We start from the raw sequence: 20,616 nt of genomic DNA on the forward strand, positions 1-20,616 counted from the left end.
AAGGACGATTGGGAATCTCTTAGCTAGTCAAGAAAAGGCCTTGAAATAGATTGGTTTATGGGATTTAAAGGAGAGAGAGGTGTTAGGATAGAGGTCTTAAAAGCATGAAATTATGTAATAATAAATGAAATTCATTGTTATTTATATTATGATTTCGGTTGTCCTTTCTATATCCTATTTATGCATTATCTATATTGAGCATTTAGACTTGCATTATTTGCATTATACATGACTTAGGTGTATTAGGAATTGTATAGAAGATCCAAGTCATGAGTTTTTTTGCAAAATTGATGAGTTGTGAAGAATTTCTGAATTCCTTTATTGATTTTTTAGGTACACACCATACACATATATATACACAAATGACTGAATAAGAAAATATCAATCTAGCTTGATTATCTCCTAAAATTAGGAAACTAAATCATCCTAAATGATCTCTCCTTTTTTATTCCTAAAATACTTTCCTAAATTAAAACCCTAACTTTGAATGCCAAATTTCAACACTCCCCCTCTAGCTGGAGAATATATATCATATAATCCCAGCTTGCAAGTTAAGTCTTCGAAGTTAGGCCTAGGTAAAGCTTTGGTGAGGATGTCTGCGGTTTGATGCTTGGTAGGAACATAGTTCAATTTAACCGTCTCACTAGTCACCTTCTCTGTGATGAAGTGTCTGTCAATCTCAACATGCTTGGTCTTGTCATGATGCACGGGGTTCATTGCTATGCTTATAGCTGCCTGATTATCACACATCATCAGAATTGGAGATGAACTCGTTTGTCCCAGTTCACTAAGAACCCTTTTTATCCAAATCCCTTCACAGATTCCCTGTGCAAGAGCTCTGTACTCAGCTTCTGCACTACTTCTGGCTACAACTGATTGCTTCTTACTCCTCCAGGTAACAAGATTTCCCCAGACAAAAGAACAATATCCAGAAGTGGACCGCCTGTCAATGATGTTTCCTGCCCAATCCGCATCTGAGTATACTTCAGTGTCACGGTTTTCTGTCTTTCTGAAGAATAGACCTTTCCCTGGTGTCATTTTTAAATATCTAAGAATCCTGTAGACTGCTTCCATGTGTTCCTCAGTGGGGCTGTGCATGAATTGACTTACAACACTCACTGCAAAGCCAATATCTGGCCGAGTGTGTGAGAGATAAATCAAGCGCCCGACAAGCCGCTGATATCTCCCCCTGTCTACCGGTGTACTTTCTTTCTCGATACCAAGTTTCTTCTGACTATCCATAGGAGTATCAATTGGTTTGCATCCAAGCATACCAGTCTCCTTAAGAAGATCGAGTATGTATTTTCTTTGAGAGACTACAATTCCCTTCCTTGATCTAGCCACTTCCATACCAAGGAAATATTTCAAATTTCCAAGGTCTTTAACTTCAAACTCTTCTGACAAATACTTCTTCAAATTCTGTAATTCCTCCATATCATTCCTAGATAGAATAATATCATCGACATAGACTATCAATATGGCCATTTTCCCAGCATGAGACTTCTTGACAAATAGAGTATGATCAACCTGACCTTGTTTGTAGCCCAGCTTCAGGACTGCTTTTGTGAATCTATCAAACCAGGCTCGTGGAGATTGTTTAAGGCCGTACAAAGATTTTTGGAGTTTGCAAACCTGATTCTTTGCCATACTTTCTTTGAAACCAGGTGGTATTTCCATGTAGACTTCCTCTTCTAGGTCACCATTCAGAAACGCATTTTTTATGTCCAGTTGTTGCAAGCACCAATCTTGATTGACAACCAATGAGAGAAGAATCCTGATAGTGTTCAGTTTTGCAACAGGAGCAAAAGTCTCCTGATAGTCTATCCCATAGGATTGTGTAAACCCTCTAGCTACCAAACGAGCCTTGAAACTCTCGACTGATCCATCTGCTTTGTATTTTATGGTGAAAATCCACTTGCACCCCACGGGCCTCTTCCCAACCGGCAAATCTGTGATAGTCCACGTCCCATTCTTCTCAAGTGCATCAATCTTATCTTGTACTGCCTTCTTCCATTCTGAAATTTTTAATGCCTCTTTTATTGTGTTGGGAACCTGAGTATCATCAAGAGAAGTAGCAAATGCTCTGTAAGATGGTGATAGCCCTTCATACGTAACATAATTCCCAATTGGATGATCTGTACATCTCCTAACACCCTTCCTCAATGCAATCGGCAGAGTAGAATCATTAATGTTGGGAATTAACACCTCTCCAGCCCTATCCTCACCTATGTTCTCTTCAGGAAGACTTGAATTGGAGTCAATATATTGGCCACATGTTGACTGTGATCCGTGCTCTAATTCCTGTCTTTTCCTCCTCCTGATGTAAACTTGTAAGTTCTCATTAGCAAGTTGTGGGGCTATAGGTTGAATAGGCATGGGAGACTGGATGGTCACGGGAGAAGGAACATTTGTGTGCTGGGCTGGCTGGACTGATGACGGCATGGGTGTGGACAACTCAGTGGGCGCGAATTGGGAAGGATTTGGTGACTCTGAGTGAAAAGAAGGTACACCCTCAAGAAGAGACTCCCAAACTTGATGTTCATTCATGCTCTCCCCCTGAACATGAGATTTGGGATAGAAGAAGACATGTTCAGAGAAAGAGACGTCCATGGTGGTGTAAAATCTTTTGTTGGTTGGAGAATAGCATTTGTACCCTTTTTGGGTTGGAGAATACCCTAAGAAAATGCACTTATTTGCTCGAGGAGCAAATTTGCTACGATTTTGAGGATACACATGAACGAATGCCGTGCAACCAAATACTTTGAGTGGTAAATCAGAAGAGGCTGCACGGGTGTGAGGAAATTGTTTTAAGAAAAGTTGACGTGGGGATTGAAAGGTAAGCACTCTGGATGACATACGGTTAATCAAATAGGTAGCTGTGAGAATAGCTTCCCCCCAGAAATAGTTTGGAACATTAGAGGAAAACATAAGGCACCGAGCAACCTCCAAGAGATGTCTATTCTTGCGTTCAACCACCCCATTTTGTTGTGGGGTGTCAACGCAAGAACTTATGTGGATAATGCCGTGATTTTGAAGATAAGTACTGAGACTACTAGTAAAGTATTCCTTTGCATTATCTGACTTGAGGACTTGAATTTTGGAATTGAATTGATTTTGAACCATAAGATTGAAGGTTTGAAAAATGTGCCCGACCTCTGACTTTTCTTTCATAAGGAAAACCCATGTTACCCGTGTATGATCATCAACGAATGTCACAAACCATCGAGTGCCAGAAATATTTTTTATCCGGGAGGGACCCCACACATCACTATGTACTAGAGAGAAAACAGTCGAAGGTTTGCATGGGATTTGAGGATATACTGTTCGAGTATGCTTTGCAAACTGACAAATTTCACAATGATAAGATGCTGGATTTTTATTGATAAATAATTTGGGAAACAATTTTGCAAGATAAACAAAGCTAGGATGACCAAGGCGATAGTGTAACATTATAATCTCACTATCTTTATTGACCTTAGAATTTGACACAGAATTGAAGGACTTTAACATACTCTGAGACTGTACGCAACTTGCTTGAGAGACTTGGTTTGAGAATTGGCCATATGAGAGGAGGTAGAGCCCGGAACATAGTTCAGCACTGCCAATCATCTTCCCCGATTTCAAGTCTTGAAAAACACACGAGTTTGGATAGAATTTAGTAACACATTGGAGATCACAGGCCAATTTGCTAATGGACAAAAGATTACAATCCAAGTTTGGAACATGGAGGACAGAGTCAAGATATAAGTCTTTAGTAAGTTTTATAGAACCTGTCCCGACAATTTTTGACTTTGAACCATTAGCAATATGGACGGATGAATGACCATTACTTGGCTTGTAATTTTGAAGAATGGCAGCATCTCCTGTCATGTGATCAGAAGCACCTGTGTCCACTATCCACGACTTCATTCCTCCTCGATTAGCAGTGAAGGCTACACCGGTAGTACTGCCACTGCCAACTTGGCTTAATAGTTTCTGTAGCATCTCCATCTGCTCTTTGTTGAATGGACTCGGCTCGGGAACAGATGTGCTCTCAGAGTTGGTAGCCACGCGTGCTCTGCCATCTCTGTCAACCCGTGGCTTTGGTTTTCAATCAGCCGGTTTGCCATGAAGCTTCTAGCAAGTCTCCTTATAATGGCCTGGTTTCTTACAATAATCACACCAAGGCCTATCCCGTTTCTGACGATCTCCACCACTACTATTAAATGACCGAGCAGCAAGGGCAGAGGCATCCAATGTTGGGGCAGGTTGCTCTTTGGATCCCATCATCACTTTCTTTCTACTTTCTTCACGCCTAACCTCTGAAAAAGCCTCCCTGAGACTTGGAAGGGGTTTAATGCCCATGATTCGGCCTCTAACATCATCCAATTCCCTGTTTAGTTCTAGGAAAAACTTGAACAGTCTCTTTTGTTCCACAATTTTCCTGTATGTTGCTGCATCATCAGAACATTTCCATGAGTGAGTCTCGAATAAGTCAAGGTACTGCCAATACCTTGTGAGTGTGTTATAATACTGAGTAACTGTCTGCTCTCCTTGGCGGAAGTCATGTAGGGCTGATTCAACCTGAAAAAGTTCTGAAATATTTTCAGAACTTGAGTAAGTTTCTTTGGCTGCATTCCATATGTCCTTTGCAGTCCCAAACAGCAAGAAATTTTCACCTATGTCATTGTTCATGGAATTGATAAGCCATGACATGATCATGCTGTTTTCAATCTTCCACTTCCTGAAACCCGGTTCTGTAGTTTCTGGCATGGCTGCTTCTCCAGTGAGGTACTCATCCTTTCCTTTCCCGCAAATGAACAGCAACACAGATTGTGACCACTGTAAATAGTTATGGCCATTTAATTTGTGTCATGTGATGAGAATAGGAGAGGAATCACTGCCACCAAGGTTTGGAATTTCAGATCTGCCCCCTGATTCTGGTGACGTGACGCTGGATACTTGTGATGATGCCATTCCGTATTTTGTCATGGACCGGAAAGGTAGAAGAACACTTCCCAAGGCACGTGCAGGGATTGGAGTTGAGAAAAAATAGCCAGAAGACGCCGGAAAAACTGATCGGAGGGCCCATGGAGGCAAAAGAACCCCAAAAGAGGCACGTGCAGGGCTCGGATGGCAAAAACAGGTAAGAAGGGTGGCTGGTCGGCGTCAGGCGAGCCTGGAGGAGGAAGCGTGTCGCCAGAAAGTGGCTCACGCGCCCTCACGCGCCGGCACGTGAGATGCAGTCACCGGTCGGAAAAACACGCTTGGACGGCGCGTGGATGGTTTTCTGGCTCCGGTGGTTTGGGAAAAATTGGAGATCTCCTCCAGGCGCTCCTTGCGGTGTAGAAAAAAACCGTCGCCGGAAAAGTTGCCGGCGGTGAATGTTTTCTGACGACGATTCGACCGTCCGAAAAACGTTTTCTCCCTTGGCTCTGAGAACAGGGACTGATGACCGGAATGAGAGATGGCCAGAGAGAGAGATGGTCGGATTGAGAGATGGCCAGAGAGATTTGACTGGAATGAATGATGGCCTAAATAAGAGGTGGTCAGAAGGGATTAGGGTTTCAGAAACTTGGCTCTGATACCATGAAGAATTTCTGAATTCCTTTATTGATTTTTTAGGTACACACCATACACATATATATACACAAATGACTGAATAGGAAAATATCAATCTAGCTTGATTCTCTCCTAAAATTAGGAAACTGAATCATCCTAAATGATCTCTCCTTTTTTATTCCTAAAATACTTTCCTAAATTAAAACCCTAACTTTGAATGCCAAATTTCAACAAGTTGTTTTGTCACAACCCAAATTTTGGGCGACCCAAAAACTTGACCCATGATCCTAGGTCAAAGGTTTGACCCTAAGGGTTACCCTTAATCTAAGTTGGTAGTCAACCTGAGCACCCTAAATTTTTTTTTCTTTGAAATAAATCACAGTTTAAATTAAATAAAAATTCTCTAAACTGAAGATTCATTTCACTAACTTATTAATACATTAAAGTCTAACTTGAGAAAAATTGATAGTCTCTACCCCATGTCTAGAACAAAAGTTTCAATAGTTCTTTCACAACTATTCGAAGTATAATCAGATTTCAAATATTTAAATCAATTGATCAACTGGTACAATTCCAAAAATTAGACAAAGCAAATGCTAAAAATCTCTAAGCTGCTCCTGAACTTCCTGGGTCATTCTTGGTCCACTTGTGAGTCCTTAGGAACGACATTTGCATTTAAAAAGTTTAAGAAGAGGTGAACGTTTCCACATTGCTCCTATTCTGCTAGGTTTAGTGTAAGAACACTAGTTGCCGCTTGTCTCCCTATGCCTTTAGCACTTGACCCTTGAGATTATCTAGTTTGGCTACTAGTAGTAGTTGTCCTAGTTCCTTGCATTGCTGGGGGTAACGAGGTGCCTAATAGTAAAGGCAACCGAACTTAAGGAGGTTGAAATGGTAGGGTTGGTTGTTGCTGAGGGTCTCCTTAAGGTTGAAACTAGGTTTGAGATGCACCCCTTATGGTCAGACCCTCCACAAATGGTCTTCTGCTCCATAACCATAACACGCTCTATTAGTAGTTGCCCTCTGAACACCTTGTTCACTTCCAATATAAAATGGTAGATGTTCATCATACTATTGGTCTCGTTGCCTTTGCTGTTGATTTTGAGGTCTCCTTTAGGAGCTTTCTCCCGCTCCTTGCTTCCTCTTTGTATCTCCTCTCTACTCTCGAATTTGGTTGGTATCATCTAAGTCTTGTTCAACCAATCAGGCTCTTTTGACTAGCTTAGAGTAGTACCTTATAACTAATGGTAGTACCTTATAACTAATGGAACCACCTTATTTCTGATAGCAGGCCCAATCCCTGTTAGAACTTCCTTGCCTTCTCTCCTTCCTCACCGATCATGCCCAAAGTAAATCTGGACAATTCAAAAAAATGAGACTTATACTCCAACACTATCATGGTCCCCTGGATGAGATGCTCAAACTCCATTCTCTTGGCATGCTTAGCCACTTCCCCAAAATATTTATCCAAAAAGATCCTCTCAAATTGCTCCTAATTCATTGTCTCCCACCAAAAGTCTACTTTATCCACTAACATCTACGCCGCCAAACTGACCCTTCTCTCTTCTGGGATATCTAAACCCTCTAGTATTTTCTTTATGCACTTCAACTAATTTTCTACCACCTTAGCATTTGGTTCCCCAACAAATGATGAGGGTTGCATCACTATGAATCTCTTCATCGCCTCCATTTGACTCATAATACCCTAGTTGGGCGAGCTCTCCTTTGAGAATGGTCAGAATCTTCTTGGGCCTAGGTACCTCCTAATCTCCTTGAACCCTGACCTCTTAGCAGTTGTGTAGTTTCTCATAATTCACTTCTTATTTATCTTAGCTCCTCTCTAACTAAACCAATTTTCTCATCCCTCTCAATTCTCCCTCTTTTTGATCTTCCTATCATTTCAGATACCAAACCAGACCAAATCCAATCACACTTTAAGGTGAGCAAAATAGATTCAAATGAAACAATTTAGTAAATTTAATATTTATTCCATTTTTTTTTTCGTATAACTATAGAGGACATATATTCCATCATAGTTAGTACGGTATCATGTCTTACTACAACAAGCATCATACCAAGGTTTTCAAACACAAGTAAAGAGCAATAAATAAATGAACTTATAAATAATTGATTAAATAAATAATCAAATAAATAAAAGTATGAACATAATAATACACGCATAAATACTGCCCCCAAGGTATTATTGCAACCTTGGCTCTAATACCACACAATCACAACCTAAATTCTAGGTGACCCATAACTCGACGCGTGACCACAAGTCAAAAGTTTGACCTTAAGGTTTACTCCTAATCCACGTTGGCAGTCAACCTGAGCTCCTTGAATTTTTTTTCTTTGAAATAAATCATAATTTAAATTAAATAAACATTCTTTGAACTAAGGATTCATTTTACTAACTTATAAATATTATTAAAGTCCAACTTGAGAAAAATCAACAAAGTCTCTATCCTAAGTCTGGAACAAAAGTTTCAATAGTTCATTCACAACTATTTGAAGTATATTTAAATTTCAAATACTTAAATTAATTAACCAACTGGTACAAGTCCAAGAATTAGACAAAGTAAATACTAAAAATCTCTAAGCTGCTCCTGAACTTCTTAGGGCATTTTGGAACCCTCCTTGATCCACTTGTGGGTTCTCAGGAGCAACATTTGCATCTAAAAGTTTTAAGAAGGAACCATGTTGCTTAGTAAGGTGTCTTACACCCAAAGGGGTAAATAGGTAGGCACCAACGGTCAAGGACATTAAAATAAACACCTAGACATTCAAACATTGAAATAAACATTCAACCTTAAACCAAACATTTTATTTTATATGACTATACAACTTATACACCCCTTGATAATTAAATAAAAAATGCAAATGGAAATGTAACATATAATCATACAATGCATTGTTACTCTTAGGCTTTCATCGAAGGATACGCTTTCGTACTCAAACCTATGTACAACCATTTTAATTATTATGTCAGAATGACTTGACACAAATATGACTTGTTTAATACATGGATGGCATGATATGACCCATTTAATCCGTTTGATAGATAGTTTAAGTTGGATTATATATGAATTGACCTAGATAACCGGTTAACATGATTTCAACCTATTAACACAATTCCAACCCATTAAACCCTCAAGATGATTCTAATCCATTAAATTTGTTAGTACGATTAAAACTTATTAAACCTGTTAACCAATTTTAAATTTCTAAATGCATTATTTTAAATACTTTTTAGTTGCTTTAATGTTCAAGTTTAATTTTAGTTATAATATGTTTATGATTTAAAGGTAAATTAAACTTTCAATTTTACACTTGCTTATTGTTTTATTTTACGCTTTATTTAATCTTTATAATGAAATATATAAAATTTTATTTAGTTATTTAATTTTTTTAACTATATGATATTTAAAATTAATAAATTTAAATGAGTTAAATGAGTAAAAAATAGGTTGCGTCTTAAATGAGTCAATTTGTCAAGATTGAGTAAACAAGTTTAACAGGTCATAAACAAGTTGGGTCATAAACAAGTTATTTTGACATGATTAAGCAAATAGGTTAAACAAGTTGAGAAGTCAAACACGATCGCAATTCGTTTATTAAACATGTCATATGGATTGACATGATTATGATATGAACATGATTACACTTAGCCCAAACCCTCTAAAATTTGTGTTGTTTTTGAGTTGTGTTGTCATATCATGTCAGAATTGCCATTTCTTGGGATACAAAGAATAGGATGACCTAGATAGATTTGAGGAGTGGAAAGTTGTAACAACCCTAGAGAATAATATTTTTGAAGTTTTCCTTTTTTAATTTCCATATTGCTTGTCCTTTACCATGCAATCAAGTATGAGGTGTCGAAATGCATGCAACCAAGCATGAGGTGTCAAAATGCACGCAACCAAGTATGAAGTGTTGAAATGCATGCAACTAAAATTTGTGTTGTTTTAAGGTTCGATCATGATTTCTATTTCCCAAAATTGGTATACCTGAATTATATTCTCCCTCTAAATATCAGTTTTGGAGTAATAGCCCTTTTGGTTTGGAGAGTATCATAGGAAAATACACTTAGTGGCCTTGGGATCAAGCTTACTTCGATGTTGTTGGGGAATGTGAACAAAGGTTGAGCAACCAAATACCTTCGGTGGAAAGGAGGAAATGAGTCAAGTCCTAAGGTATGATTTGAGAAAGACTTTGCACGATGTTTGGAAACTCAAGACACAAGAAGACATTCTATTGATGAGATAGGTTGCAGTGAGTACAACTTCTCTCCAAAAATTCTGTGGGACATGGGAGGATAACATGAGGGCCCTTGCAACTTCTAACAAGTGTCTATTCTTTCTTTCAGCCATCTCATTTTGTTGAGGAGTATCAATGCAAGAACTTTGATGAACTATACCTTCTTTTAATAAGAATTCCCCTAGGATAGAATTGAAATAATTTCTTGCATTGTCAGTTTTCAACACTTATATTTTGACATGGAACTGAGTTTGGATCATGTTATAAAATTTTTTGAAAATTTGACCCACTTTTGATTTTTCTTTCATCAGGAATATCCAAGAAATTCTAGTATGATCAACTATAAAGGACACAAGCCATCTAATCCTTGTTATGTTCTTTATCTTAGATGGCCCCCAAACATCACTATGCAATATGAAAAAAGGATGAGATGGTTTGTATGGTTGAATTGGTTAGGGCTTGCAAACATGCTTGGATAATTGACAAATTTAACATTGAAAACCATTTGAACTTTTAGTGAATAATGATAGAAAGAGTTTTTTGAGATACAAGAAACTAGGATGTTTTAGACGATAGTGCCATAATGTAACATCACTATCTTTATTAGAATTAAAAACAAAAGAGACATTTTTTCACCAACTATTGGTTGAGGTTGTCTTTCAATATAATTAGTTACTTTGAAAATATAGTCCCGAACACACCTCATCATTGTCAATCGTCTTCTTCGAATTCAAATCTTGAAAAACACAATGGTTTGGGAAAAATTTAGTAACACAATTCTTTTCTTGAGTGAGTTTACTAATGGACAACAAATTGCAATCCAAGTTTGGAACCAAAAGGACAGAGTCGAGAGTTAGGTCCTTAGAGATGGGAACAAAACCTGTACCAACCACCTTTGAGAGAGAACCATCAGCTATATGAACTGTATAATCCTTAGAACAAGGTGTATAATTTTGAAAAATTGTGGCATCTCCAGTCATGTGATCAAAAGCTCCTGAGTCAACAATCCAAGGACTCAAATTTTCCTTTTTTTACTTTCAAGGCAATAAGAAAATTACCTTTTTGAACTAAGGATCTGGACCTGATGATAGAATTGGAGGAATTTGCCACTTGTTGGGACTGGTTGAACATTTTTTGCAACAGTTCCAATTGCCCTTTGCTGAACAAACTGGAATTAGTTCGTGCTGGGTTGTCCTCAATAGTGACATGGTGTCCTCGACTTTCTCTATCATTTTGAGGACATGATGGCTTCTAATCCATTGGTTTTCCAAGGATTTTCCAGCACATTTCCTTGGTATGACTTGGTTTTTCGGCAGTGATTACACCAAGGTCTCCCTTTTCATGGTCGATTCTCTTTAGAATGATTGGGAGGACCCCGAGCTGCTAGGGCTGAACCCTCGGGACAGGTTGGTTGGTTTGTGACCTCAACATGACTTTCTTTCTACTTTCTTCTTGGCGCACTTCTAAGGCAACTTCTCAAATGTTGGGTAAAGGTTTTGTTCCCAATATTTTGCCTTAAACTTTATCCAGATTTTTGTTCAATCTTAATAAAAATTTGTAGATCCGTTTTTTCTCAATGATCTTCTTGTATTTGATTGCATTCGTTGGGCAGTCCCATTTGGTGGTTTCAAACATATCCAATTGATGCCAATAATGAGTTAAAAGACAAAAATATTGAGTGCAGACAATTCACCTTGGTGTAAATCATGGAGGATCCCTTCTATTTCAAATGCATCTGTTGTGTTTTTTGTATCAGAATAAATCTCCCTTGCTGCTTCCCAGATTTCTTACGCTATTTCATAGAGTATAAAATTTTTTGTTATGTCATTGTTTATTGAGTTAATTAACCAAGACATAACCATATTATTCTTAGCCTTCCATCCTTTTGAATTTCGGATCTTCGTTCATAGGTCGAGGCACTACACTGGTGAGGCAGTCATCCTTCCCTCTACCACATATGAACATCATGACTACATGAGACCATTGAAGATAGTGCCCATTCAGTTTGTGTCTAGTAATGAGAAGAGCAACACCATCTGATCCTCCATTGTTGCTTGGAATAGGAGCTTTGTGAATGGAGGTGACTTTTGAGGTTGAGGAGTCCTTGGTGGTCATTCTGTATTTGGTCATGGACGGATTGAATGGTTTAGAATTAGCTTTAATACCATGAAGAAATTTAAGGAAGGAAAAAAAAAAACTTTTTATTTTTCTAATCAAATTGATTCTTGCATTGATATTTATACATGAATAGCTGAAATCATCTGCCTTAGAAAAAGGAAAAAACTAATCCTTTATTTTAGGAGAAAATCTCTCATAAAATAAGGAAATAAAAGAAATAAAATTAGAATAGGCAACAACTACATTACAACTGTGCATACAGCTGTGACAAAGCTCTAACACAATTGTAACACAGTTGTGCATACAGCTGTACCTTCTGAATTTCCACAAAATTGAATATAAAAATCTAAAATTAATGGATAAAAGCACTACCATTAAATGAATAATGTTCTCCCTCTATATATTTAATTTTTTTTAGTCTATGTGATTGTATTTATTTTTGTGATAATTTTAACACTTCTTTTAAAAAATTTGGACTTCTTAAATTAACATATTGTGCGTATTGTTTGATATCTATTCCAGATATTGAAACCAATATGCCTCAGGACCTCTCGAGTCAATGACCGATACTTTGACTTTAAACCATGACTTTCATTACATGACACCTAATAGGGCATGGTGACTCATGAAGTTGCTTACCTACTCATATAGATACAAGGATCAAACATGTTGTCACATGTTGTCTCCATGCAATAAGAAAGACACTAATCCTTTCCCTTTGATCGATACCTAGGTAAGTCATGTAATGAGTCACTTGTAAACTCATCTTCTTTAAGTTCTCTTCCACCCCTATATATAGGACTCTTCACCTACCAAGAAAGGAAAAAAAAGGGGTGAAAAAGCTCTAATAATACTGCTATTCCAAATCTTGGATCTTGAAGTCATTGTAATGAAAGTACTATGACTATTCCAATTTGTAATGGTGAATGATCATACAATGCATGATTTTATTTGGTTTTAGAATTATATATCTCATGCTTATTATGTTATAGGTATGTATTATTTTTCAAATATCATGAAATATGATTTGAAAATGTTTTGGTCAAATGCTATTTTGATAATGGTTATGTGCTCCATGTATCCTTGATATATGTGTATGTTTATTGTTAAGATGATTTAGTGATCATGAATGGTTGTTAAGATATGTGTGTGTGTGTGTGTGTATGTACATATATGTATATATGTTGCTAGTTGCATGCTTATAAAAAAAAAATTATTATTGTTATTGTTGTTCTTGTTTTGATGTTAAATAGTTTACTAAAAATGCCAAATGAACTATACCAAGGTACATCTTGAGTCAAGTCTTATATTCAGTTGTTTTGGAGTAGGATTTTGCCATGCAATAAAGATGAAACATAATAATAGTTATTGTTTTTGATAGGCAAAAATTAACTGAAAATGTTTTTGACAGATTGTCATCTGGTTCATTATACCAGCTACGAGAAGCCCACAAACTGATCATAACAACAATGCCCTTGCGCTGATTGTTCTGCTCCAATATGTTCCCAGATTATATCTGATTTTTCCATTAAGTTCTCAAATTATTAAAGCAACTGGAGTGGTCACCAAGACTGCTTGGGCAGGGGCTGCATATAATCTGCTATTATACATGTTGGCAAGCCATGTATGGTGCTCCTGTTCAATTCTTTTTTTCAACTGCAATTACATGTTTTTTTGTTTTTTGTGTTACTTTTGTGTAGAGCTGCTTAGGTGGTTCTACTACATGATGGGATTATCAGTGATTCCACATCCTCTCTCTCTTTGATTGTCATGATAAGGTTGTGAATTCATGAATTTGCTTTGTTCTTGTAGGTATTAGGGGCAGCATGGTATTTGCTGTCAATTGACCGGTATATGGCATGCTGGAAATCAGTCTGCAGAAAGGAAACTGGGCCTACAAAATGTTTTCTTAATTATTTAGATTGTGATGCTTTCAACCATGATAATCGCAAATCTTGGGCAAATAGTACAAATGTATTTAAGAGCTGTTATCCTGAAAATGATATCACTTTTAAGTATGGCATATTTGAAAATGCAGTGACAAAGAGTGTTGTCTCCTCGAACTTCCTAGAGAAGTACTTCTATTGTTTGTGGTGGGGCTTACAAAACCTAAGGTATGATTTCATTAAGATGCTCTATTTCATTGGATTGGAATCATAACTGCTTTTTTGATTCACATGTTCCTTAAGTTCTAGTTATGGACAGTGATGGCTATAAAATTAGTCCCATACATTCTTTCTAGTTAATTGTTCTTTGTATTCACCAAGAATGTGGTAGAGAAAGTGTCTAAGCTATAGAATGGGTGGAGAATAGCATGCATATTTTAGGTGGCATAGTTGCTTTCATTCACTTATTCTATGTATGGATCGTGACTTTGGTTCTTTGTTAGATTTTGTCTACCATTCATGAAGAGTTCAAGGTAGTGTGCAGTTTTTCCCCAGGCCTTGCGCTCTAAGCGTACTTTCTCTATATTTGGATGTGTCCTACTTTTGTTAGGAACTTTCTAATAAGTTTATTGTTTTCCCATAAAGAAACAAACACAAATCTAGGGTTGTGTCTTAGTTCGGGTTGATTCTTATGTCTCCTCCACCATTCTAACTCACATTAGGGTCAGCCATTTTTCTAACCAAGAATCAGTTCATTGTGTGTAAGAACCAAACCAGATGTAAAGGTCAGGTTAATCTAGATTGGTTCAAGTTAGTAAAGGTTTTCTTAGCAATGAAAAAGGGAGAATGCTGCCAAACGAGATGTAAGGGGCAGGATTGTCTAGATTGGTTCTAGTTAGGAAGGCTTTTCTTAACAATGAAGAAAGGGTTTGTTAACAAGCGTTAGTTTTGGGTATGAAATAAAACAATTTGTTAATGTAAAAACAAAAATGATATAAGGGATCCCTTAAGCCAAGTAGTTAGATAACCAGTTTTCCTAAAAACTTAAGCTTGTAAGATTTGGACCCATAATGTATATCATGCACTCTAACACCCTCCCTCACATGTAGCATCCTTTGATCGTACACGTGGGCTTAATAAATTGGAGAAATAAAAATAGCCCTTTTTAGGCTTAATGAATTGAAGAAATAAACATGTGGTGAGGTTCAAAAACATGACCTCTTACCAAACAAAGTTTTGATACTATGTTAAACAATCAATTTTCCTAAAAGGTTAAACTTGTAGGGTGTGGGCCTACATTGTATATCATGTACTCTAACAAAAGTCAAAAGAAGGAGATACAATTTAAGGAACAAGAAAAAGATGTGAAAAGCAACAAACACTTGAACAAGAAGATGATGTACCCTAAAGTTTTTCCCTACAATCAAATAAAGGTGGGCTTCACTATCTTAGGATTTAAGGAGGACAATGAAGAATTAAGATTATGATGGTGCAGAAAAAAAATTAAAACTAGAAAAAGGAAAGAAAAGATATAGAAAGGAGTGACAAAATAAAATTTTAGGGTGTCGCTAAGGCCTTTATGAGTCTTATCCAGAAGTGCCACTAATGTATTCTGACCTTTAAAGGATGCAAAAAGGAAAAACTAGCATTATTCACTCAACGTTCCTTGGTTTCCATCAAGTACCCTTATTTTTCTGCTTTAGAGGAAAAAAAAAAAACATACCATGAAGTAAACTCAACCTATGCATTAATCCATTCAAATTAATTTTGAAATCAAAGAGGAAAAATGCAACTCTCTACTCTATTTTATTGAGAATGCAAGCCTTAAATATATAGGTAATCTATTTAAGAAGATAATTATGAAAAATAAATTATTCCTAAGAACTAGGAACCTAAGAAACATAAAGCTAAAAACTAGGGGATTATATCTTTAGTTGAAAATTAAAAAATAAATAAATACTCTAGTAAAATAATTGGATAATTATCTCCAACTACCAACACTCCCCCTCCCCCTCAAGCTGGGGAATATATGTCCAGTAGTCCCAGCTTGCTTGTGAGCTCATCAAAATTCCGACGAGGCAATCCCTATGTTAGGATGTTTGCTATTTGTTTCCTTGTAGGTACATACTTCATGTTAAGCATCCCTCCTTTTTTTTTTTTTTTTTTTGATAAATAAGAACAGAATGTATTAACAAGAGGCAAAAAAGCCACAAAGCATACAGGGAGTATACAAGGCAACTAAGGCCTCGCAACCAAAAGAAGAAGAAACAAAAAACTCACCAACCCTTAATTGGAAGCTAACCACTCCAAAAAGCCTATAAGGGTGAGCGACTCCTCTCCAATATACAATTTAGCCCAACCCCATAAATTACAAATAAAAGAATTTTTAAGCTTCTGAATTGCTAACACCCCCCCCCCCCCCAAAAGCTAGTCTATTTCTCTCCTTCCAAACCGTCCAAAAAATGTACAATGGAATGGATTTCCAAATCTTTTTCCTTTTTTTCCCCACAAAAGAGCCCCTCCAGCTAAATAAAACCTCCTTTACAGTTTCTAGAAAAACCCACTGAGCGCCAAACAAACCAAGAACAATATCCCACAACACTCTGGCCACTGTATAGTGTATTAGAATATGATTTACAATTTCCTCTTCGCAACCACACAAGAAACAACAATTAGGAAGCTGCCACCCTTTTTTCTGGAGTCTATTAAGAGTAAGCACCTTCCTCCAAGCGGCTTCCCACGTGCAAAACACAATTTTGGTTGGAACTCTATCCACCCAAATGTTACTTTTTGGGAAAAGGCGGCAATGGGGCTTACCAACAAGCTGTACGCTTTCTTGACTCTAAACTACCTGTTTCTTTCTTCCTTCCAAAAAACCAAGTCTTCCTCCAAAGTAATCCTGTGACCCCTCAAAACAAGAAGCAAATTGCCTACAATATCCAATTCCCAATCATTAAAGTCCCTAAGAAACCTTAAATTCCAGCCGCCTTGATCTTCTCTTTTATGAAATGACGATCCACCTCCTCCTGTTTTGTTTTATCATGGTGAACTGGATTGTGTGCTATGCTTATGGTTGCTTTATTGTCACTATATAACACCATTGGATTAGTTGTAGTCACACATAGTTATCCTAGAAGCCTTTTTAATTAAATCAATTTGCAAATCCCTAGAGCTATCACTCTAAACTCAACTTCAACACTACTTCTAGCTACCACTGATTGCTTCTTACTTTTCCATGTTACAATATTTCCCCAAACAAAGGTGAAGTAACCTGAAGTTGATCACCTATTTTCTATTGATCCTGCCTAACTGCGTTAGTAAAGGCTTCTAATGTTCTCTCTTATGATTTCCTTAAGAAAAGTCCCTTTCTAGGTGTTATTTTGAGATATCTCAGGATTTGAAACACCGCTTCTAGATGTTCTTCACAAGAGGCGTGCATGTATTGACCTACCATACTTATTGCAAAGTCAATATCTAGTCGAGTGGGTGAGAGATAAATAAGCTTACCTACTAGTCTTTGATATCCGCCTTTATCCACAGGAGTTCCGGTTTTATTTTTCTTATTTTGATCTATTGGTGTATCAACAGGTTTGCAACCGAGCATTCTTGTTTCCTTAAATAAATCAAGAGTATACTTTTTTTGAGAGACCACAATACCCTTTCTAGTCCTTGCCACTTCCATGCCAAGAAAGTACCTTAAGGGTTCGAGATCCTTAATTTCAAATTCTCTAGCCATGACGCCTTGGAGCCTTTCCATTTCCTCAAGATCATTCCCTGTGAGAATTATATCATCAACATACGCTATAAGGATGCTAATCTTACCATTTGACGAGTGCCTAAACAATAGGGTATGATCAATTTGCCCTTGTGTAAAATCGTGACCTTTTACAGTTCTAGTGAATCTTTTGAACCATACCCTGGGAGATTGTTTCAGACCATAGAGGGACCGTTTCAACTTACAAACAAGATTATTTCTTTCATTGTCTTCAAATCCTGGTGGCAAGTCCATATAAACTTCCTCATCTAGTTCTCCGTTTAGGAATGCATTCTTGACATCCAACTATTGAAGAGGCCAATCTAGGTTGGCTGCTAATGGCAAGAGGACTTGTATGGTGTTTAATTTAGCAATAGGTGTAAATGCCTCTTGATAATCTATCTCATTCCTCTAAATGAAACCTTTAGCAACCAAACGTGCTTTATACCTCTCAACTATCCCATTTGATTTATATTTGATAGTGAACACCCATTTACAATCCACTGTAGTTTTCCCCTTTGGCAATTGAACAAGTTCCCAGGTATTATTTTTTTTTAACGCCTTCATTTCCTCCAATACTGAATTTTTCCACTCTGGGATAGTTAGAGCCTCCCGTATAGACCTCAGAATCTCAATACAAGAAATGTTAGTAGTAAAGATTCAGGAAGAAGACAAACCTTTATACGACACAAAGTGGGATATGGGGTTCATGGGGTAGGATCTTACACCTTTCCTAAGGGTCATAGGCAAATCTAGATTTTCAAAGACAACTTGACTTGGATTTTTCTGGGTAGAATTTAAAAGTACTTGGATCATTTTGCAAAGCTATCACATTCAGTTTAGGCTCTTAACAGTGTGGTTCCACAATAGGCAGTTTCCTTTGAGGTTTAATCCTTCTACTATAGACATGGAGTTCTTGTCTCTCCAAAGCTTCCCCTGTTTTTGAAATGTGTTGAGCTGGTGACATAACAAGCTCAACTAGATTGAGATGAGTGGAATTGGGTAGGTCTATGGATTTGGATTTAGGCAAATTTCTAACTCAAGTTGCTCAAGGAGGGATGGGACACTAATAGATTGTGTGTTTGTTTCCCAGAAACACTCTTCACTCTTAAGATTCCCCCCTTGAAGAGTGTTTGTAGAAAAGTGGGGCCCAACACCTTTTAGGTTCGAGAATATGTGGTTGCAACATCATAGTTTCAAAGAGTGTTTTAGCAGTTGGTGGAGAGAATTTGTAGGAAATGGTTGGAAAGGTCACAAGTTCACGAGGAAGTTACAATTTGTTAAGGCAAAATTGAAAGATTGGAATAAGAATACTTTTAGAATGCTTAAGGAAAGGAAAAAAACCATCTTGGATGAAATAGCTAATATTGATGCCATTGAACAAGAAGGGGCTCTCTCTTCTGATCTTGCAGCTCAAAGAGTTGTAAGAAAAGGGGAGCTAGAGGAATTAATTTTGAGGGAAGAAATTCATTGGAGACAAAAAGCTAAGGTAAAATGGGTTAAGGACGGGGATTGTAACTCAAAGCTATTTCACAAAGTGGCTAATGGGATACGAAACATGAATTTCATCAAATTCTTGGAGAATGAAAGAGGTTTGGTGTTAGATAATTCTGAGAGCATCACAGAGGAGATATTACTTTATTTCAAAAAGCTCTACTCGAGTCCTCCTAGTGAGTCATGGAGAGTAGAAGGTATTGATTGGTCCCCTATATCAGAAGAGAGTGCTTCTAGGCTGGATTCCCCTTTCACTGAAGAAGAGATCTTTAATGCCATCTTTCAGTTAGATAGGGATAAGGCGCCGGGGCCTGATGGTTTCACCATAGCAGTGTTGCAGGATTGTTGGTATGTGATCAAGGAAGACTTAGTGAGGGTGTTTGCAGAGTTTCACAATAGTGGGATTATTAATCAAAACACCAATGCCTCCTTCATAGTCCTTTTGCCCAAAAAGAGTCAGTCAAAGAAGATTTCGGATTTTAAACCTATCAGTCTGATCACTTGTCTATATAAGGTAATAGCAAAAGTCTTGTCAAGGCGTCTAAGAGGAGTACTACACGAGACCATCCACTCCACTCAAGGTGCTTTTGCTCAAGGGAGACAAATTTTGGATGCAGTTCTTATAGCCAATGAGATTTTGGACGAGAAAAGGCGATTAGGGGAGGAGGGAGTTGTATTCAAGATAGACTTTGAAAAGGCTTATGACCATGTGGAATGAGACTTTTTGGATTACGTGTTGGAGAAGAAGGGATTTAGTTCTAAATGGAGGAGTTGGATGAGAGGTTGTTTGTCGTCGGTCTCTTATGCTATTCTAGTGAACGGTAATGCTAAAGGGTGGGTCAAGACATCTAGAGGTTTAAGACAAGGTGACCCTTTATCCCCTTTCCTGTTCACTATTGTTGCAGATGTGTTGAGTACAATGTTGTTGAAAGCTGAGGAAAGAAGTTTGCTGGAGGGCTTCAGGGTAGGTAGAAATAGATGTAGGGTGTCCCATCTGCAATTCGCAGATGATACCATCCTCTTTGCTAACTCTAGTGAGGAAGAACTGCAAACTCTTAAGAGTTTATTGTTAGTGTTTGGTCAAATCTCTGGGCTTAAGGTCAATTTTGACAAGAGTAATCTTTTTGGCATCAACCTTGATCTGAATCATCTCTCTAGGTTAGCCTTGATGCTTGACTGCAAGGCTTCAGATTGACCTATACTTTATCTGGGTCTTCCTTTGGGAGGGAATCCAACTGCTTGTGGATTTTGGGATCCAGTGATTGAGAGAATCTCTAGGAGATGAGACGGATGGCAAAAGGCTTACTTATCTTTAGGTGGTAGGATAACTCTCCTACACTCTTGCCTTTCCCATATCCCTAGCTACTTCCTTTCTCTGTTTAAGATTCCAGCTTCAGTGGTTGCAACAGTCAGAGGATGCAAAGGGACTTTCTTTGGTCAGGGGTTGGGGAAGGCAAAAGAGATCATCTTGTTAGGTGGGATGCAGTGTGCAAGCCGAGGGTAAAAGGGGGTTTGGGGTTAGGAAGATACCTTTAAGGAATTGCGCTCTTTTAGGGAAATGGTTGT

General features: G+C 37.6%; 1 protein-coding gene across 1 annotated transcript in view; it reads left to right on the forward strand.

The window, feature by feature from the left end:
• LOC100250129 (cyclic nucleotide-gated ion channel 17) overlaps positions 1 to 20,616 on the forward strand; it is a 69,227-nt gene that overhangs the window by 14,616 nt on the left and 33,995 nt on the right. The window contains exons 4-5 of the mRNA XM_002264380.5: positions 13,328 to 13,540; positions 13,729 to 14,030. Of these exons, the coding sequence (XP_002264416.2) occupies positions 13,328 to 13,540; positions 13,729 to 14,030 (515 nt within the window). The remainder of the gene's footprint in view (positions 1 to 13,327; positions 13,541 to 13,728; positions 14,031 to 20,616) is intronic.

The sequence above is a fragment of the Vitis vinifera genome, chromosome 11 (assembly GCF_030704535.1).
Source record: "Vitis vinifera cultivar Pinot Noir 40024 chromosome 11, ASM3070453v1".
Classification (NCBI taxonomy): domain Eukaryota; kingdom Viridiplantae; phylum Streptophyta; class Magnoliopsida; order Vitales; family Vitaceae; genus Vitis; species Vitis vinifera.